This window comes from Leptidea sinapis, chromosome 9 (genome assembly GCF_905404315.1).
Source record: "Leptidea sinapis chromosome 9, ilLepSina1.1, whole genome shotgun sequence".
NCBI lineage: Eukaryota > Metazoa > Arthropoda > Insecta > Lepidoptera > Pieridae > Leptidea > Leptidea sinapis.
The window spans coordinates 9,700,317-9,724,123 of record NC_066273.1 but is presented as its reverse complement, the minus strand read 5'-3'; the positions used below and the strand labels follow the sequence as shown (position 1 = coordinate 9,724,123).

At 34.5% G+C, this 23,807-nt stretch overlaps 1 protein-coding gene across 1 annotated transcript; it reads right to left on the bottom strand.

Annotated features, from left to right (window-relative positions):
* Positions 1 to 17,477: 17,477 nt before the first annotated feature.
* Positions 17,478 to 23,269, bottom strand: LOC126966235 (aryl hydrocarbon receptor nuclear translocator-like protein 1). The gene has a single exon (XM_050810195.1). It carries the CDS (start codon positions 22,895 to 22,897, stop codon positions 21,341 to 21,343), a length of 1,557 nt encoding a protein of 518 aa, XP_050666152.1. The 5' UTR covers positions 22,898 to 23,269; the 3' UTR covers positions 17,478 to 21,340.
* Between the last annotated feature and the right edge of the window lie 538 nt (positions 23,270 to 23,807).

Sequence of the window (23,807 nt, the reverse complement as noted above, 5' to 3'; positions counted from 1 at the left end):
CTCGGACACGATATCCATATTGCTGAAATCATAATTTTGTGCGGCGGCCATCTTGGATTTCAAAAATGATCACAAAATCGTTCTCTGCACCCTCGAGAACCTCGGACACGTTATCCATATTGCTGAAATCATAATTTCGTGCGGCGGCCATCTTGGATTTCAAATATGATCACACAATCGTTCTCTGCACCCTCGAGAACCTCGGACACGATATCCATATTGCTGAAATCATAATTTTGTGCGGCGGCCATCTTGGATTTCAAAAATGATCACAAAATCGTTATCCGCACCCTCGAGAACCTCGGACACGATATCCATATTGCTGAAATCATAATTTTGTGCGGCGGTCATCTTGGAGTTATCTAACTTCCCTAAAGTACATATATACAAAAATCCCGCGTGGCATAATATTCAAAACAATATTACGTAAATGTTATTTTAGTACTTTCCTACTTACATTTACCTATATATTTCAACAAATACGCTGTCGCATCATCATTATTTTTTTACTATGATTCCCGCTTTGTACTTGTTTGCTAAAATCTTACGTAATGTGAGCCCGAGAGACACGAACACAGTACCTTCCTTGACAGTGGTCACGGGCGTACTGCTGGCTTGAGCGAGCACGCAACCAAGGCGTAGCGTTTGATTTATTACGAAAAAAATTAATATAAAATAATTCATAAAGCGTATTGATAAATCCCACAGTGATAACTTATAAATACTAATAAACTATCTAATAAAATAAGTTTTGTGTTTATAGCTATCATAGTTTTATGATAATATAAACAATTCAAATAAAAAAGACTATTTTCCAAAAAATAAATCTATCGAGATTTTTTTCGTAATCTTGTTTTCGAAACAGCGATAATTTAGATAAAGAAATGAAGATAAACATGTCAAAAAATTGGAACCGTAGTATTTGTAGAATTATTTTAAGTAGATTTTTAAAAATGTTACTTTTTAGGACTATAGCGCCTTAAATCATAATATCATAACATTGGTAAGTAATCGGAAAAATTTTTCTTATAAGTAAAATAACAATAGGTTTGAATAAATACTAGATAAGTCATAACTTTGACCTTTTAAACAAAATAAAATATATCCATAAGACATCAATAAATCAGCTATAAAACCCAATGATGTTCTATACACATATACATAAATAAATTTAAATGTTTTATAAAAAATGGCTCTGTCGTAAATCTTATTACTCCACTGCTGAATATCTAAATGATTGGACAGCCTAGGACTAGATTGTTATTATTTTATAGCGATAGAAATGACTGTACAATATTCTATATTTTTATTGAAAAGAGCGCAAAAAAATAATGCTGGGAGAGTTTCTTGCGCCGCTTCTTCTCTCTCAGAGCGCCATTTGTTTCCGAAGCGGTAGTAGTATCTAGTAGTTATTAGAAATGACATCAAAAAGAATTCTAAAGGAATCAATTTTGAGAAAATAATTAATGCCTTTTACATAAAAGCCTAAGAAACTTACTAACTTCTTTACATGGGTGTCATTTTCATGGTTTTTGGGGTCAACAATATCGAATATCGGGTCAAAATCGAAATTCAAGATGGCGACTATGAAATTTACCAACTTCTTATCATGGTTGTCATTTTCATGAATTTTGGGGTCAACAATAACGAATAGCGGGCCTAAATCGAAATCCATGATGGCGCCTATGAAATCTACAAAATTTTCTTCATGGGTGTCATTTACATCGCCAAAATTAGAATTCATTCATAAACTTAAATTATCTTATAAAAGGCCTGTCTAACAATATCCCACATGCTAAATTAATTCTTCATTCCCTAAATATAAAAATATTTAGGTTTCGACTTTTCACTCACAATATGTACAAAACACATTCCGTTACCAATCTAATTAAAAAATCTCAAAATTTGATTTTAAAAGACCTATCTAATTGTTCTCTGCACCCTCGATAACCTCGGATACGATACCCATATTGTTGAAATCATAATTTTTCGCGGCGGCCATCTTGGATTTAAAAAAAACTGCGTTTACTGCACACGACGTTATGCGACAGAATTGCCATCTAAAATTCAAATTTTTAACTACTAAACGAATACATCAACCAATTATCAAAAATACATAGGTATTAAAAAAATAAAATTCAAACTGGCTAAAGTATCAAATTCATTTGATTCCCGCAATTAACTTTAAGTACGTGTATGTGTTTGAGCTGTGTCAGTGTAGTAGTGCGATTCAATACCTCTCTGTTTTGAGAACGCGTCCTTAAATCGGTCCATTACTTTCAGAGATTAGCCCGTACAAACAGACAGAGAAACAAAAAAATTGAAATAAATTCGGGACTTGAGTATCTATTTCTCTTCTTATCCCCCTGACTCGGTTTTGAGCATTTTTTTCTTTGTACAGAAATTCGACCTCTACAGTTTTATTACATTATACGTAAGTATAGATTGTATGATATAAGTAGGTACCTACTTTATGTCATATTTCTGGACGTAGCTACTTATATATATAATTCACAAGAAAAACCTTATTTATTATTATTATTAAACTTATGAACAAAAATTAATGTAAAATTTTAATAATAATAAACCCGTTTTAGAATCTGTGTTTGCTTGGAGAAAACAAGTAGGTACCTACCTACCTATAAATAAACTTTACTGAGCGCGGTGGAATGGTACTGAGATACCTAGGTACCTATTTACCTAACTCCCATTAAAAGAATGATATTATTGAGTTTCTTGACTATTGATTACTTAAGTATATAGAATTAAATGAGAAAATCTATGTAAAATAAGTAAACCTATATAAATAATCTTTGTTACATATTTGTTAGTTACATATTCAATTAATGAACAACTCTGTGGAAAATATCTTATAACAATGTCAGTTGCTTATGTTAGTTCAAGGTTATGAGATCACAAATGCAAACGATTACAAGCCAGCTGCATTACTTCCATACCTACATAGCTCTATTAAGTACAGAATGCAATCAACTGCAAGGGTGTCAGACCCCCTAGGGGGAGATCTTCCTCTCCCCTCCCCCATCGCACAAACCCCATATAGGTACTTTGCACGTTTTCTGAACCTAATGTCGAATAGACTGGCATTCATTCGAATAATATTTATAAAGTATCGTAACAAAACTGTTTTGAGAAATACTTAATAAAATAAAATAGGTAATAGGCTTTTATCAAAAAAACTGGCTGTTTCTAAAGTAAATTTAATATTTTTGTACTAAATTCATATATATACTTAATACGATTTTTCCACCGTTCTTACCAATGACGTTCATATTGTATTTATAACGTCATTAGTACCTACTTACACTAGAATAACATTTTCATAAATCTGTCTGTTTGTCGTGGTAGTTCACTATTTTATTGCTTCTTGTCTTACAACAAAACTGTATTCGTTATATAGACATAAGATTTTGTACAGTACCTACTCGTTGTACACACCGATCTTATAAAAATAATTATAAAATAAATTCCATAAATCGCTTACAAAAGTAGTTGCTTAAAAGTATAATTATTATTGGTGTTAAACATTGACATTCGATAAAACACTCGCTTTTTGCTCGGAGTTATTATCATTGTCGTGTTGCAGTTTAGATAAACAACAGGCAACTATTATTATTATTGTTTATTTTATGCCTAGATAGTCCACAGCACACAAATGATAAATGGTAATCGCGGGGGTGAAGTAAGCACGCGTCATGCGGGGGAGGGGGTGTCGCTGCAATGTTAGAGGTGACATTGCACGGTCGTCGAACTCGCCGTGGCCTCGGTAGTCGGTGTCAGGAATGCCCACTCACAGTGCGTTAAAACGTCCGACCAATTAATGGCAGATTGAGACTTCAAAGTGATTCAAACACACTGAAATATAAATAGATACCTACCATAGTAAAAAACTAGTAAAATATCAAAATATGCATGTTATTAAATTAGCAGAAAGTTTGATATAATAGCTATTTATGATAATTATTAGCCAGGCCGCTGGCGTTAAGTTTCATCGTGAGTAGAACGCAACATAACATTCTGACTCTCTCTAATGCACAAGCCGCATCGACCGCCATTTGCCGCTTAGGACGGCCATGTTTCCGTTTATTACTAACATGCACGCATTGCATGTACTTAGTACTATAGTGTCTCAACTCTCAATATTATTACACTTAGTAGGTAATACGTACCTACCTACCTATTATGTATTCATACGTTTATCAGTATCTGGATGTTTCCGTTCAATGGACACTCAATGACTGCATTCTTGTATAGGAATTTTCTTTACAAGTTCAATTCATTCAAAATAATTGTTTCATTCTTGTTTTAACTAAACAGTGATTGATTTCATTATCACGCAGTTTCTTGTATATGTCCATATTTATATTTCAACTTAACATCTGTATAAACTATTATTAAATAAAAGTTGAACTGTTGATTGTTTAAACAATTAACTATCTTATTAGTTAGAAGAGTACCTACCCACCTATCAATTAAAACAGCTGTTATAGTACCTACCTACTTAATTAAGTTTACTTAAAGTATTTTGTCATTTGCATTGCAACTTTGCCAATAGATTTTTATAACCTAGGTACTGCCAATAGCCCAAGACTTGAATCAATGTTACTATAACATTGTTAAGATTCAGTTACGAATTTATTACTTACATCTTTTATAATTATTCAAATATGTGTCATCCAGTTTTAAAGACAATCTGGATTACTGAGCTCTGCTCGGTCCGACAACTCCGTAAAACTCGATTTCTCTAGCCTAGACACATCAATTTTTCGTCCCCAAACACGGCAAAACATAAACTTCAATCACATGCTTAGATCCGATTCTGAAATAGGTACCTACCTAAATACAAAAAATACATTTGGACAAAAACCAAATGTAAAAAAACAGAAAAGCTATGCCCTTTTTATGAGAAGTTACGACACGAGTAAGATGGCTGATAGTAAGGTCCTGTATCCACCCAAGCGGAAATGAGAGGAGATGTATTTTGATCACCAATTAGATTTCGTTATTTCCACATCTCCTCTCCGCTTAGCTTCGGTGGAAATGGATCAAGCGGAGAGGTTTCTCCTTTTTCTACAGAATTTGGTGCCGCGTCACGCGGGGATGCGTGTAGGCGGGCCTTTCGTACACGTTACTTGACTGATTTCGAGCTCTCACAGCTCACTTCTCCGCTCCACTTAGATGGAAATAACCTGACAGCTACGCGGCTTATCTCTTCTCCTCTCCGCTTTGGTCGATACTGGGCTTAAGTGATACGCGTTGCACATTAGAGTGCATTCAATTAACAAAACTTCATCTCAATCGACACAATAAAAACAGAAATGGTCCGACCGGCTCGTCCGTCATCTGTCTCGAAAGACACCGTGAGACGGAACACAAAAATCTTACATAATTTATACGTCTAGACTTTAGATAGACTGTGACAGCTGCGAACACGTCGAAAAATATAGCGGCGAACAGTAATTAACCTCCATTTTCGGCAACGCACGCACACTAAGACAAAGTGGCTGACGTATCGCGAGCGTATAACGTAGCTGTCAATCTGTCATGCACACTGAAGGACCTAATAGTCCTACCCTGTTGTCATGCGTTGGCTAACAGTAAGAATTCTTATCTAGATATATAAATTAACTTGTACAAAAATAATAATTAAGTACTTAATCAATTACTTAAATATAAATGTAATCTTTGGGGAGGGCTTTGTCCAGCAGTGAACGTCTTTCGTTCTGATGTCATGTGAATTAATTAAATAATATACATATTGTAAAAAGTAGTGGTATTATTTAACTATTTATGAATTTGATATCATTTTGTGATCTTGATTTTGTCTAAACGTCAATCATCACCATCATCAGCCAGAAGATGTCCACTGCTAAAACAAAGGCCTCCCCCAAAGTTTTCCACGACGATCGGACCTGCGATGCTCTCTTGACCAGACCGTCGGTCCATCTTGTGGGGGGCCTACAAACACTGCGTTTTCCAGTACGTGGTCGCCATTCGAGGACTTTACTGCCCCAACCGTCCGTAGAACTATGTGCCCTGCCCAATGCCACTTCAATTCCGCGATCATTTGCACTATGTCGGTAACTCTGGTTCTCCTCAATTCTGATTCGATCTCGCAGGGAAACTCCGAGCATAGCCCTCTCCATTGCCCTCTGAGCGACCATGAGCTTTAAAAGTCAATATCATGTCCGGAAATAATGCTTAACAATCGTTAATTTTCTATTCATTTCTAAATCGTAATTCCTAATAAAGGTGTTGAAGTTGTTAAATAATTGTAATATAATTTTGAATTCGTAACTTGAAACATAGCTAGACCACATTTGGTCATTCTCCTTTACAAGTAGGTACCTACCTATCTTGGCTATCTGAGATAAACATTAATATTGGACAAATGGGCTGAAGACCAAAACCCTTTAGTAGGTAAAGGGTTAGTAGGTATAGTCATTTGTTCCAATAACACCTCGTTTAACCTAATCATAAGAATGTGTCGCTCATATAATGAAATAGCCAAATTAGACATAGATGTTTTCGATTCGAGACTTTCGTTATTTTTTGATAAACTAGTGAAATAATTAAGTAGATTAGGAATTTTGTAGTTGATTTGATTTTAAAATCTTAATCAAGCTGTGCGACCTTTAGGATTACAATAAGATTTAAATGTAATTAAACTAAGGCTTTAGGTTAGAAATTATTTTAATCTGTTCGGATTGCCTAAATAAGCAAATAAAATACGTAACTGTCCTATAGTTGTAATAAAATTAAAGATAAAAAGCGGCCAAGTGTGAGTCGCGCTCGCCAATGAAGGGTTCCGTAGCAGAAAGTAACATAATATAAAAGTTCTTGTAGTTGGTTAGTATTTGATGTTGTAATAATAGTGTTTTTTTTTTTAATTAAAAAAAACTACTAACAGTATATTTCAAACTAATTTTCGGAGGATGTTTGCATGATAATTTTGCATCATATATTTTTTTTAGTTTTATCATTCTCTTATTTTAAAAGTTACAGGGCGGGGGGATACACATTTTACTATTTTGGAAGTGTCTCTCGCGCATACTATTTACACTTTAGAAAAAAATTAAAAAAAATTATATTAGAAACCTCAATATCATTTTTGAAGGCCTATCCATATAAACCCCACACGGTTTGATCAAATAAAATTTTTGACTATGGGGATATGTATACCCTAAAAAGTTTTTGTTTTTTTTTTCTATTTTTGTGTAAAATCTTAATGCGGTTCACAAAATACATCTCCTTACCAAGTTTCAACGGTAAAATTATTATAGTTTTGGAAAAAGTGGCTGTGACATACGGACGGACACTCAGACAGACATGACGAATCTATAATGGTTCCGTTTTTTGCCATTTGACTACGGAACCCTAAAAATATCATGTTGGCGACGTGGTCTTATTAAAAATAGTAGACTATACCGCTAACTGGATCCAATACAAAACAATCAAATGACGACAAAGTAAACATTATTATTGCATACAAATATATGTTGGCGAAACTCCAAACGAAAATTTCCGGAAGCCAACACACAAATAGATTGAAACAATTATTGTAGTATGTACAAAGTGTAAACAGTATTACAACATTAGTCAAAAATACGCTGACACTATAGGCCGACTGTTTATCTGAGTCCTCGCCTGCGGGGTACAGGGGCGCGGGGGTATGACGACAAAGGGGACTGAGACAGGTGCGGGCGGCGGGCGAATTTTTGTAATCGCTCATTTCGCTAAGCGCCCCCGCCGCCCGCACCTGTCTCACTCCCCTTTGCCGTCATACCCCCGCGCCCCTGTACTCAATGTCCTGTACTCAAATGAGTATGTTCCTCTTCCTAGATTATTTTGCACGTAAAGAGGATTGTCTTTTTATTAACTTTCTGTCTTCAAAAACTGTTGTTTATTTTCTCTATTTCTCACTAGGCATGTGGTCTGCTTTTTAGTCTTAATATATATATAAATTACGTGACACGTTGTTTGTCCGCGATGGACTCCTAAAGTAATGAACGGATTTTAATGGGGATTACTTCATGGAGTGCAGTTTAGTCCAACTTGAGAGATACGATAGTTTTTATTTCGATTTGGGACCCATAATTATTTTTATTTCCAATATTTTTTTGTATGGACATATTTTCTATGAGAGAATTTAGTGACGTACGGTTTGACAGATCTGCTGTGAAACAGATCTGATGTTTTGAAATGTTATTGGCAATTTTTTTTTATTATCTACAGAACAACGTCTGTCGGGTCAGCTAGTATTATATAATTTGTCAATGTATTTCAATTATTTAAATAAGATGTTTTAAAATAACTTTTCTCGAAAGAATAAACCAAAAAACCTTAGATGAAGGGCTGATCTCCGCTGCGCTCCAACAAGTACTACTTCAGTGCTGCATCAAATATATGGATTGTATTTAAATAATATCAAATATTTCATAAAAATAATAAGTAATTAACTGTATAAATAAAACTCATTGTTTGTTGGATGCATCGACCTTTAGAGCTTGAATTCATTGTTTTTTTTTTATGAAATAAGAGGACAAATGAGAGTATGGGTCACCTGGTTTTAAGTAATCACCGCCGCCCACATTCTCTTGCAACACCAGAGGAATCACAGGAGCGTTGCTGGCCTTTAAGGAAGGTGTACGTGCTTTTTTTGAAGGTACCCATGTCGTATCGTTCCGGTAACACCGTACAAGGACGTTCATTCCACAGCTTTGTAGTACGTGGAAGAAAGCTCCTTGAAAACCGCACTGTGGAGGACCGCCACACATCCTGATGGTGGGAATGATATCCTAACTTGTAGCGTGTCGTGCGAAGGTGGAATTCTCTCTTCGGAATACTCCCCGTGATAAATGCGGTAGAAGACACACAATGAAGTGACGTCTCTACGCAACGCCAAGTGATCCAGCCGTTTGTGCAAGGGCGCTTCGTGAACATGATGGTCGTGATTACAGTCATAATTAGTAATCGCATCCAACAAATACAATGATTTATTGACTATACAAGTAGCATCCGTTGACGCATAGACCTGGAGCCATCGTTCCCTTCGCACATTTGAGGGAAGAAGACGAGTAGGCATAGAAAAGGAAAGGGGATCTATTGTTAGGTACTGCTTTTAATTGACAAGTCGTAAACAGCCACGCTTAGCATTAGCTTCTTACGGCAATTCCCAATATTCAATCTATCTCCGGTTGTGGCCTACTTGAGATAAAAAATCGTAACTATCGTTGACTTTTCTGTCCCAATAAACATATAGACGGTAACTCATCTTATCCGTACACGCTGTCTGTCAATAGGACGACCGCGACGTATAGGTAACTAACGAAATTGCAACAGTGAACTGGCGATAAGAATGACTTATCGGGTATATTGGGACAGCTTCAGATTACTGACAGTAGACGGTAGTAATTTATCTCTCTCTGTATATAGTATATTGAGAACGGCCGTTAGTATTTTGAATGTTAAACCGCTAGATACACACATTGATAAATCAAAAAATCAGGTCATCTAAAAGATTTAACTTTTAGTCTATGCTTTTACCTAACGATCGCACGTATCACACCCAAGCCGTTAGAATATAATTTATATACCTAATAATATGTACTTTGGACGTATGCCCTTGAATCATATTATAATATGGTAAATATGTGAATATTAATTAATATGCAGAAAGATACAACTGGTATAGGTAGGAAGTATGCCAATAATATTAGAATATTACCACGTACAACTCAAAAATCAGTCGGGCAATGGGCAAATCGTTTGATATTAATTCAAGGAGATAGGCGCAGAGCTCTGTGATCGAGGTCGTATCGTTAGTCATTACGATACGACGTCCGCGTGGTATTGCGACGCGTCAATACAAATATGTACTTACATTTATGACTCGTCGACACTCACATTGCCACTGTTATGGGAGAAAACTCCGGTTATTATCTACTCAGTGCAGAAAACTTTTTAAGGATTAAATTGTGTGTTGATGAATTATTTTTCAAAACAGATTAGGTGTTGATGTAAAAGCTGTTTACACAAATATGCAATGTTAATCGTTATCATTATTTATTACTACATATAACAAAAGCTTTGATAAATGCGTTTTTCTTTCATATTTATCTCATTAAGTTTGATTACACATTTCTGATGGCTTTAGACTACATTATTCCCGAATACCTACTCATATAATTTCAATATAATAAAGTACCTACATTTATCAAAAAAAAATATTGAAGTAACGCCTACTTCAATAAATTTTACTTTGCGGAAATCCATAATTATACAAATGATTTAAGTTTTCTTTAGTGTTAATTCCGCCAATATTTGTTTTTAAACAATTCGACACGTGTTTCTCGAACTTTCTCGTGTTTTCGACTCAAATTGAGTCTCGTGCCAGATTTTGGCGAGACAACACGTCCTGAGGATGCCTCGTGTAGAATCATTTGTTTACAAATGTATAAAATTGATTGATTGATTGTAGACAATTGATAAATATCAATACATTTTACTTACTGCTCAAGATTAGTACGGGGCCAGACCTACCATATAATCTGTTTGGGTGGCCACCATTCGTTCTCTGCACTTTCAATCCAGTTCTAACTAATATGACCTTGCGCGTAAAACGTTTCGAAACCTTTTTCAATATGATTATATTACCTGAGAGCATAAGGTTACAAACTCAAAGGCAGTCAAATATTGCTAATATAAAAACTTATTTTCATGAGTAGGTGCTCAATTTTAAATGTTGTAACTTAGATGGATCTTTTTAGGATCTTCTTAAATGATCTGTGGAATCATTAACATTCATTCACAAATGGCAAAGACTTCGAATTAAGTGTAGATATTATCTCACAAAAATATTAAAAAAAAAAACAGAAAAAGGTTGGGCAATGTATAAATACCTAGTTGGATAATAATATAGCATAAAATAATAATAGGAGACCATATACAGACAGTTGAAATTATCACAGATGATGTATTGTTGTTGCCGCCATAGCAACAAATATCTAAAAAACAGAATAAAATAGATATTTAAGGGGGCTCCCATACAACAAACGCCAATTTTATATATGTATATAACTTTAAATTTAACCATAACTCGATTTTAAGCCGCATTTATAGATAATGGTAAGGAACCCTTCTTGCCCGTCCGTCTCGCACTTGGCCGGTTTTTCCACTTAGTGTGTAATAACTTAAAAATGCTTTTCGACCTCTGCAAAACGTCGGATTAATTTCTAACAAGGACACCATTTTTCTTCCCGGAATTAGCGACTTTTTATGTCCAATTTACCTGCACGGTAGTGTAGTCTCTATATCGTTGCTACGAAATTATCATTGCTCTAACTTCTAAGACTAAAAAACAACACAATAATAAGAGTGAGTATCGCGTGGCATCGCATAAATGTCTTTCAATATTATTGCTCCGTACTAAACAGCGTAAGTCCCAAAACTTATTTAATTAATTACAGCAATACTAAAGAACCTACTAGTAATTATGCCATTGATAACAGATTACGAACCGTATTTTCTATGTACTAGTATTTTTTTATTCCTTTTATGAAAGATGTAGTTCTCGTATAAGCATCGTTTTCGATTAAAAAAAGTATCGAACAAATATCTTCCAATCGTGTTTACGGTTAAGGCAACGGAAAGAAAAAGGTTTGAAAATAAAAATATTTAAATTTCTCTTTGATAGGATATTTAGCTACCTAGTTTAATTGTTAAATCTCGAGAAAATCTCATATAATTAAGGGAGCCTACCATAGAAAACCAGTCAAAAGTAGAAAATATGTTAAAATTAGGAATAGTGTACTTAACAAAAAAAATATTTTAAGTAGGTAATCATTAATTTTTTAATTTTAATTGAAAAAATAAACGTAAGTAACTAATGTCTTTAATATGATAAAGCATAATATTGAATCCTAAAATAGCTTTACAAAGAATATTATATGTGATAATTGTTTTTAAATTAGAATATGTTTAGTTTTTTATCCTTAAAAGTCATACCAAAATGGCGGACTTTTCCGTCGAACAATCCCAACATGAATTGTTTTGTGTAACAGGGACGAGTCAAAAACGTTGCCTTTTGATGAAAGCCCAGCCGCCTTGATTTTTTCCGACATCTACAACAATTATGGTCATATTTCAACCATTATACACAAAACTTTATCATATCATTCATCTAAATCTTCCTAAGGAACTCCCTTTAGGTGGAAACCGTTGTTTACATCGGTTTAGACTTTAGTAGTTTTTGAGTTTATCAAACGCTGTATGTAAACGCTTCTTTATAAGGACTGTTAATAAAAATCTAAACACACACACAATCACGCACAAATACCACGTCTTATTATAAATCGTAAGTTGTGATGTATTAATAAATAAATCACGAAGAAACAGGCAAAGAGCCACGGCGGGGGGCTTTGATTTATTTAGTAGATAGGTACATAACATAGATACTCCATCTTGTTATTTATTTATTTTTTTATGGAAAAGGAGGACAAACGAGCGTACGGGTCACTCGGTGTTAAGTGATCACCGCCGCCCACACTCTCTTGCAAAACCAGACGAATCACAAAAGCGTTGCCGGCCTTTAAGGCACCTTCCTTTTTTACACGCGCTTTTTTTACTTAAAAAAAGCATGGGTTTTACCCATGTCGTATCGTCCCGGAAACACCGCACAAAGAAGTTAATTTGGTTTACTTCTCGCGGTAGGCTTCGCCATGCTCGCTACCTACATAAATGCCTTACTTGTAGGGGCGTCGTTTCTTTCCCTAAAGTGCGGTCGAAGGGGTGATGGCTGGTCCATTCGTCATAGTCATGAACTGGCGCTACTTGTGCTATAAGCTTATTGTTTTATTTATTATCTTTAAAAGATTTGATTTGATTTTGATAGGAAGTAGTGGCAAGAGATTCATTGTTTACAAACATATAAACAGAGTCATTCATTATTTTACAAATTATTTTAAATACATTCTATAACGTGTATAATGTACCTTATAATAAAGTCATGCTCTAAAATATTGTTTGTCATCATGTCCCCTAGTAACGACACGATTTTGAGATACATAATCGGCGGGGAAAGTCGGGCATGGGAACGGATCGGAGCCGCTGGGTGTGATTGCACATTCCGGATGGTAAACATATTTAATAAATAAATTCCAAAGCGGTTGTTTACTATTATCATCACCTGCGTCACCCACCATCCAGTGACATAAGAGCTCGTCCAATGTCTGACATAAAGAAGGGAACAAAAAAGCTTTAATAATATAAGCATTATTCTGTAATTTATTTCGTACCTACATGTATATAAATAAATACAAACACAAAAAGTACATATTATATATATATATATAAATACAATAGAAGGTGAAGCAATTATTACCGAAAAAGAACCCACAAGCCGGCAGACACAGAGGTCACCTTGAAATAGCAGCCATTGACCGAGGTCAGGGCCAATCGCCACGGCGACTGGCGCAGAACGCTTGTCAGACTCAACGTTTCATTGTCATGAATAATGATGTAACGTTCTGGTAAGCCGTGAGCCATTGACGCGATCACGGAACACGTCGGCTGTTGAGGTAGGCAGAAATTAAGGCTACGATACTGCAAATGTATAACAACTCTTGAATGAGGTGAATGTTCGACAATATAAACTCCATGGAAGTCGTAGCCAGAACTTATAGACCAACTCTATATTTACTATGGATCTTTTTATTAACTTCCTCGTAACATAGATTGTTTTGCATCGCTTTTAGCTCATAACGGTAAACGCTTGTTTAATGATATTTTTCCGATTAATGAAATGTTACTAATAACAGGTACCCTTTGTGCAAATGTATATTATATATGTAGGCGAAATAAAACCTACTCTGTGATAACGGAGTAATGTATAATTAATTGGATGAGGGCAGCGCAGGACTGATCGTCCGCGTCGTAGATATCTTTGGGGGAGGCCTTTGTCCAGCAGTGGACGTCTTCCAGCTGATGATGATGATGTAAAATTAAATTTTCAATACCAATAATGAGAATAAATAACTTTTGTGCAGATCTAAGACAATAATTATTAGTCCAAATTATTTATTGAAAAAAGCTTTTTAATAAAGGTTGATTTAATTAAGACATTAATTTTTTATTCGTATTCATCTTAACAAACCCTGGAGGGACCCGGGAACCTTAAGAGTAGACTGGCGTCCGCTAAATTGAATTTTTATTTATCATTTCCTCTCAGTAAACCCCTTAAATTTGTTACAATATCATGACTCATGAGTACCACCTGAGAGCCTGCAATCTTGTATTTAGAAACAAACTCCCTAACAAACCATACATTGTAATAGGTTGAATTGTCTGTGAATGTAATCAAAACTGAGCGTGTATGCAATATTTCAGTTAAATTTATCAATCAGTTGGGGATAATTGTTTTTTTTATGACAGAGGAGGACAAACGACCGTACGGTTCACCTGTTAAGTGATCACCGGCGTCCACATTCTCTTGCAACACCAGATGAATCACAGGAGTGTTGCTAGCCTTTGAAAAGTGTTTTTTTTTGAAGGTACAAATGTCGTATCCGCCTTGGAAACACCGCACAAGGAAGCTCATTCCACAGCTTGGTTGTATATGGAAGAAGTAGAAGGTGGAAGTTCCTTGAAAACCGCAATATATGCGATTGCTGCGATTTTTCGAACTATCGTATCCCACAATTTGGAATAAACTGCACTCAGTGTGCAAAATTTGATTAAAATTAGATCAGTTGTTTAAGAGTTCATGGCGGACAAACAACGTGATATTTGAGTGAATTTTTTATATACACGATAAGTATAAACCACTACATTCTTAATTACTAAAACAGGTGGAGCTATCTACAATATTTAGGAGAAAATAATAGATGTAAATATTATTTCAAAATTTATAAGTAAATATATTCAACTTTTTAATGAGTGTGTCCTAATATCCCACCGGAACCTCCGGAACATAATTTCCAGCAATCGTATTATGTTAAAAATTACCATTAATTTATTTACTATAAGTAAGTGCTTTGTTATAGGTATAATCGTATGATAATAAGTAACGTACCTACGTAGTATGTACTAAAACAATTATTATTCACCTATTGTAATGGTAATAACCACGGTAAAAACACCAAGCCTACTGTAATTAAGATAATTGTAAGAAAAACTTGCTTAGCCAGTGCAAGTGTAAATCAGTAAAACCGTTATCGATTCCTTCCTCTATTGTTGAGCAGTAAACAAGTGAAATATAATTAAGTATTTTGTTTGATTAAGGCGCGTTTTACACATTTAAATAAAAACAATTTTAAAGTTTTAAAACGCGTGTAATTGTAGCTGTGTTTTTACATTAGATTTTTGTGTAAAACACAAGACACTGTCATTAAAGTTTGCCAATAAAAGTGGCCAACTGTGAGTCGGACTCGCCCATGAAGGGTTGCGAAGCAGCAAGTAAAGTATTACTTGCTACTATCATAAAAAAAAAGTATTTTTTGTGATAGTAAGGGACGAGATGAGCAGGACGTTCAGCTGATGGTAATTGATACGCCCTGCCCATTATAATGCAGTGCAGCTTGGGATTCTTGAAAAACCCAATAATTCTGAGCGGCACTACAACTGCGCTCGTCACCTTGAGATCGTATATATAAGATGTTAAGTCTCATTTGCCCAGTAATTTCACTAGCTACGGCGCCCTTCAGACCGAAACACAGAAATAGGCGCCGTTGTGGTACCCATAATCTAGCCGGCATCCTGTGCAAAGGAGCCTCCCACTGGTGAAACATAATATAATAGTTCTTGTAGTTCGATGAAAAAATTTTTTTTTTGTTCCAGTGCTATGTATGGGGATCCCCCAAAATTTATTATTGTTTTTCTATTTTTGTGTGAAAATCTTAATGCGTTTCACAGAATACATCTACTTACCAAGTTCTAACACTATAGTTTTTATAGTTTCGGAAAAAGTGACTGTGACATACGGACGGACAGACAGACAGGCATGACGTATCTATGAGGGTTACGGCTAAAACCCATCTGTCTACAGCAAATACCACCTCCGAGGCGATAAATGGCGCTTGACTCATTTCATCTGCATTCCCCCGAAAACGAGATCTGGAAAGGTCTTGTAACGTCGGGTTAACTAAAATAATAATAAAAACGTAACTCTTACGCAAATTTCTAATGTAAAAACACAGTTACAATTACACGCGTTTTAATCCTTCAAAAGTGTTTTATTTAAATATAAATTATCAAAATAAAAACTAAAGACAATTTTTTAACCATTTTATTAAATACATTGAATAATATTCATGTAAAATATTGGTCACAAATAATTACTTACCATTAATATTACAACTATTACAAAGCTGCAATATTTCGATGGGGTGTGAATATTACAGTAATTAAAAACATGTATATCCCTTAAAAATTGATATAGACAATATGATAAAAAATATAATTACTACACTGTACCTCTTCTTTAAACACTATGTAAAAATAAAAGACGGAATGCAAATATTTTACAAGAAATCCCAATGAACGAATCATTTTCTGTGTTGGTAATTATAAATCGTCGACAAAACTGCTATGCTAAACGGTTAGTTAATGATTCTAAATATGCAGTGATTGGACCTTGCTTAAATATAACTTAAGTATTAACTTTTAGGCTGAGATATAGGCGTACTTAAACTTTGCTCAGACTTGACTATGTATAAAATTTGCTGACTGTGATAAAACGCGAACTTGACTTTTGCATTGGGCTTTCTCAGCTTAAGGCGACACTAAATGCCAGCGACCTTGAGCGATATGAGTTCACTGCCGGCCCGCCATCTATGTAACAAAGCCAATATTATCAAAATTCTTGGGTGGAAAACAGTTTATATACTTACGATCGTCGTTATTCACTACTAATCTGAATAAATGAACCTACACCAAAAAGTACAAGCTATAAGAATAACTTTTCTGAGAGAAGTACCAAAAAATGCGTCACGCCATGCCAAAAAACTTGTTTAACTTCACAAAGAAAAGTGGTAGTTCAAAAAGGCTCGGCAGTGTTAACTATAACCAACAGCAAGCATTAGCAACCTACAAATAAGACTTAAGGATATGTGTAACAGGATTAAGTAGTGTTCATAGCTCGAAATGCTATACTTTCACCACAAAACTTGTCTAAAAACACCATGTTTGCGTGTTTTCTGCTTACTCTTCGCCTTAAGTCGGCATAATTTCAGCTGTCAAATGACTATAAAAAAGAAATCAAAGATTATACAGAGCTTACACTCAGCTAAGTATTACGTGAGTAAAGTCTAAGTATGCTCTCGTATAGATCTCAGCCTTAGACAGAAGCCCAATTTGTAGATTGTAATATTTACTTTACGATGATGATTTGATGAAAACAATAATTAATGTCCAGTTTTATAAATGAAAAGGTATGTATGACAATTATGGATGAATAAGCTACCTCATATAATATACATTTATTACAAATACAAAGTCAGATCTCGTTTCGTTGACGCACCATTATATAACATTCGCCTGCATCACCATACACCATACCAATAGTAACTACTCTGGGAAACTGGGAATATCTGATACCTTGTGTTGCTTCTTTATACTTTCAGTTTTTTTTTCACAAAGATTTATCAGCGTTTGGAATGCTAAGCTGAATGTTAGTTACTCTCGCGCTTAACGTCAGCCCATAATTAATCGGCGACACACCAGTCTTACACCAACCACGGTGTGAGGTTGCGGCGCCTATTGACGTGGCCGAAATTTCGAAGAAGCCGAACGCTCAAGACAGGGACGGTCGAGGCGATGTCATCAAACTGGGCGGATATGATCGAGGCCAGCAAGTTAGAAACGACGAGAGAGGATGTAGACGAGACTATGCACTGCTTTGTCACGTCGCGTAGAAAATAAGATACTTTAAAAAAAATATCCTTCGATCCGGAGTTCTCGGGTTTGAGCTCAACTAAGATCAACCTGCTATCTGTGCTGCAGGTTCTTTTCGTTAACAGGAGCGGCAAGTTTGTGAGGTTTAGAAAGTATTTCTGAAGAACAGGACTAATTTATGTTTAACTATAATTCCGATAGGCGTAGGGTTCTTTCTTAAGTAGAATTACAAAGTTTCAATTTGTACTTTATTTTGTTTGTATTTTATTTGAAAAATACTTGATTTTCTAGTTGTACAATGTTCTTACAAAATACTTAATAGTTTACATCTTGTCCAGTAGATACGCATAAATATTGTCTTATGTTATATCCAATTTTTATATCCGGAACGCCTCCAACAGTTCGATCTCGGAATAGAATCTGTCATACTGCGTCATATTCTTACTTATATATGGATTAAAATAGTTAAATATGAACCTACAACTCTGAGCGACATTGCAATTTCGCTCGTTGCTTAGAGACATTACATGAAAAAGTATACTAAATTTATGTTTTCAATAGTGTATCACTTATTCCCAGTTTCCTATATTATTACCGAATAATGAACGGATTAAATATAATCACAATCCCATCTCGTCACAATTCACAACCCTTTCATTTGCAGTCTGCAGAGTACCAAATAGATATTTAAAAAATCTAAACTACCAATTTATACTGTCCCCATAACTATGCATAAGAGACGAAATAATCTTGATCGTGGATTACGTATTAAGGTCCGTATTCAACAAGTTGTCTGTACATACTTAGTGATCAAATTCTGTGTTTGTCACTGTCTTCACAACTGTGCATAAAAAGGACAACACTACAATATTACGGATAACGTGTTGAGACGCTTACTGTAATACTGATCTTAAATGATATCACAAAATATATGAATGTATTATTTTACAGCGAATTATATGAACCATGTTAAAATAATACATTTCTTCATTGACCTGTAGTATTAGTAGTATTACTTTAATTCGATACAGTATTGAGCATCTTCGACCTCTTTGGAAGCAACGTATACTCCACAGATAACTTAATTACTATATTATAAAATAAAAAAAAATATGATTTGAAATCATACTGGCAATAGGCATGATGACAAAATTTGAATTCCTCTTCTATAATACATTTATTTCAGCAACTTGATAAGCTGTATCGCGAATTACTGTATATTTATCAATCTACTTCGAAATGCGCGCCAAAATGCTGGTCATTTGTAACGTCACGCCTCAGAAGTTATACCAAAACATCAAGCGGTTATCAACGTCATTCATGTTTCAGTTAACAAGGACATTTTTTTTAGTCAAAGAATCATTATTATTCTTTGATTCTTCTGTCATCATGCCCATATCGAACAATTGAAACATGGCACTATTCATGTATATAAAGTACTGACTTATTAATAACGAATTTATTTGGCAAGCAATTATATTTATTAGAACTATTGTTACTTACTAACAAAAACTTAATTCAACACACATCAATTTTATTTCCTACCCCATTTGGTTTAGGTACCCCAAAAATATACATAATCATATAGAGTACCTATTCAAATTCATTGTCAAATGTCAAGTCATTTAACAAGATACCACAAATACTTTAATGACTCTCTGGTTCCCTTTTGAATATGTTTTTTTTAAAATCAAAATTGTTATGTATGGAGTAACTAACATGATCGCAACCGTGTCAAATAACTGTTACAATATAAAATATGGTGTGTGCTTCAGACCACAGAAGTGAAAACGTTTTAATGACAATTTTTTCTTCTATTACAATATAATATACTTAATTAATTATCCATAAAATACTTAATAACCTTTGCAATATAATACCAGGGAAAAAGTCTTTTCGCATACAGTAATCTATAAAAATGTAATAAAATAATTTTGCTACGGTATTATTACCTTCAAAAACTATCTTGGTTTTTAAGTGTATTGGGCAATATTAATATGATGTTACCATGATCTGAGAGTTTAAATGAGGGTAGACTGAAATATCTGCTAGCTACCTACTAATACATTTTTTTTGGTTTTTTCATGCTATGCTGATAGTGATAATAACAATGGCAGGAGATGAAAATCAATAATTTTTATGTTATTCATCATCAGAAAACCCAGTTACCCTTTGCAATATAATAGTGTACACAAATTTACTACAATATATATAATATAATTATATTATTATTAACTTTAAAAATAAAATAAAATTGGGTTTAAAAAATGCAAATTAAAATTGGGTTTAAAAAAAATCAATATTTTAACATCCCTTGTACACGGTAAAACTTGAATGAGTTTATGGTTTGCTGAAGAATATATATCATATTGAATATGTTGTAAATGTAATTTGTTTATTATTTATAAATAAAACAAAAATGGTATAGGTAAAACACCAATTCCTTGCAGCAAAAACATTGTAAGTAACTGAGATTATTTAATTTTAACCCAAGTGAGTGACATGATTTTGATGATGTTGGCTTAATCTTAAATATAATACATTACATTGTTCCTGCCTGAGTTTTAAGTAGAGCAATTCCATTCATTTAAATACAAACTTTTTTGACAAATTAACATTGAATTTTGTTGTTGAAACATACATGAAGATTATTATAGAAAGGTGGCAGTACTTTCTTCACGGCTGCACACATCACAAATTTGTTATGTGATCTGATAAGCCCTGTGTGATCATAACTTATTTAAAAGGTTTACTTTTCATTGTTAAATCCTACTGATTTTCACCCTGCGATTAGTAAATTCGTCAAACCTTATTATAATATAAAAAAAAAAATTATCATCATCAATCTGTTATCATTGAACAAATTTATGTTAATACATTACTGCTTCATGGCAGAAATAGCTGCCATTGTGGTATTCATAATCTAGCAGGCACCCTGTGCAAAGGAGCCTTCCACTTGTAAAAGGTAGTAAAGATATTAGTTCCGATATATATGTATGTATTACACAAATAAAATTTGAAAAACAAAATTTTATGAACGATGGGGGATTCGAACCCACAACCTCCGGCGTTCCGTGCCGGTGCTCTAAATCACTGAGCTAACGGTCGAATTATTGTATCATTAGCCTCTAAAATAATCTGACTTTATTGGGATCTAGTATCACTGAGATATGTATATAAATACAGAATAGAAATTCACCAGAGAGTCAATTAAATTTAAACTAGAGGTACTACAACCTTGCAACCAAAACTCATATAGTTAAAATAATCTTCGTACCGAATGGACTTAAATTGGCAATTCATCAATTAATTTAATATCAACATTCATATTACAGACATAAAGCATAAATCAATTTCAAAATAGAACTTACAACTAACAATTGAACAGGTTGCTTCAAAGGACACCAATGTCATGTTGTTCTACAACAACATTTCAGCTGCTGGATAGGCTACTGTGCTTTTTTAAATGTTCATTACTATCACTGCCTTCAGAATTTTTCCTTTTCCGCGTGTCAAACCGTACACCAGTCTTTTGCACCACTTTTTCACTATTCTTAATTGCAGTTATAATATTCTCCTCAGATGGAGCAACAAGCTCAAAGGTTTCACTCACTGCTGGCTCAACAAGATGTTTGACAATTCTTTCTAAGCGTTTAGGATGCTCGACAGGGGTGTCGTCAATTGTTGTACTATTGTCCACTTGGTTTTTGTCCATGTCAACCATTACTGAATATTTTCTCTTCATTTCTTCCATCATTCGTTGACCATAGTCTTCATCTATTACACTATTAATGCAAACAAAACTTTGAACATTTTTATCCTTATCAATTTCAAGGTAACCTCTTGTTCTCATATGTATAAAATTCCCAGACCTTGATACAAGTCTGTAATAAGATTCACCAAACTCCTTGCTCTGGTCATACATTTGTCTCAGTACACAAATAACCCAGCGCACATCATCTTTGTGCATAAATACAAATGCAGATGTCCCGGTTACTTCTTCAATCATGTAACCAGCTGCCAGAGAGATGCTTTGGTCACATTGCACTATTCGGCCATCTATCAAATGTCTGGTCCAATATTCTGAATAGGCGGATGGTGGTAGCAACCGTGGAGGCAAAGAGCTTGTTATTAAATGTACCATACCAATAAAAACAAAGTCATTACCACTAGAAGAGAATGTTCTTTGATGTCTGACTCTTTGCCTCCGTATTGTTTTTTCATCCTCCACACCATTTGATGTAGCTTTATCGGACCTGCGAAGCATCCCATCTATACGACACCTCTCATACTTAGGAGGGTCAGCCCTAGCTCCTGCCCGCATAAGTCTTATGCTAAAATTGTGATGTTGCTCAAAAAGCTTGGCATCACAACCAGTTTGTAATTCAACTGGGTATATATGTCTTCTTAATGTTTCCTTATCTTCACAGTGAACATAATTATAAATATCTTGACCAAGAAGGTCAACATGGCAATAACCCAACTTCTCTTGGACATTAGGAGACACATTAAAAATTCTTCCTCGACAAGTTACTGCAATCATAAAACCACCAACTAGATCGAAGAACTTTAAAATAGCTGATGACCATGTCTCAAGATGACCACATTTTATGGAATCACCAAATACATGTTCATTGCGTAGTTTATTGGCTGCAAGTCTTAGGACACTTGTCTTATCCACTTTACGTTGAGAGTGCACTATATCTGATAAAAGAGTCATCATTTGAGCTATTTCAGAATTAAATTGACTTCGTCTATGCTTTTCTGCGATGATGCGACATTCTCTGTCACTTGCCTTAGGTCTTGGGAGTTCAGGAGAGTGTGCATCAGAAGAAGAATCACCACCACAGATGGAACGGGCATCATACGTAGTAGAATGTTGAGGAACTGCTACCGCCATACCAAAATCAGGGCTCTTCAGGCCCAATTGGTTTACTGCAGCACACGACAGGACATTGAGGCATGTGTTACTAGTACCAGGAGCGGCCATTGTGTAGTTTTATTCGATATATTATATTAACCGTGTCCTTGTTTAAACGACATTCATACTATGAACGTCAGAATATCAAGAAATACACACAATATTTACATTTCTAGAAAAACTGCCATAAAGTTTCAAATTAATAGTATAAAATTAGATACATTTTGTATCAACATACAAATAATAATAAAACACTACTGTCACTGTGGCTTCACGATTGTTGAAACAGCATGTTTCGTATTATTATTTTCAATAAAGCTAAACCAAAACGACTGAACACGAGTAAACGCGAACACAATGTCACCACTCAGTGCACTCACCAAACTTGACCAAAGATTATTTATATTCGTATTCTCACCCTCAGCAAAGAATATAGTTATAGTACAAGTGCTCTCAGTCTCAGCTAATAGAAAGAGAATAGGCACATTTTAAATTTAGACAGATGACAGATTAGGTACTATTTTTTTTTTTCTTCTTTTGGCAATAGCGTTTACTTTTTGCCAATAACGGAAATTAAAAGATTGGGAAACTAAGTTAAAAAAGGATACGGAACACGGGAAAGGATCAGATAAGTAGAAAGAGGATTGAAACGGATATTAAAAATTTCATAAATATACATATATATACTTGCTACTTACACAACATTACAAATATTAAAACTTTAATATGATTCTGAAGAATGAAAGATGACAATATTTTATAAAATTTACATGGATACATAATTAGACAGGATATACAGGTAGGAAAAGGAACATTAAGAGATATTAGATCATTCAGGAATGAGGAGCGGTCGTATAGAGAACATGAAAAGATAATGTTATCTAGATCACATTTATCGGATTCACATTCACACATGTCAGTAGATACAATGCCTAATCTATTAAGATGAACAGGAGTGCAAACATGACCCAAACGCATT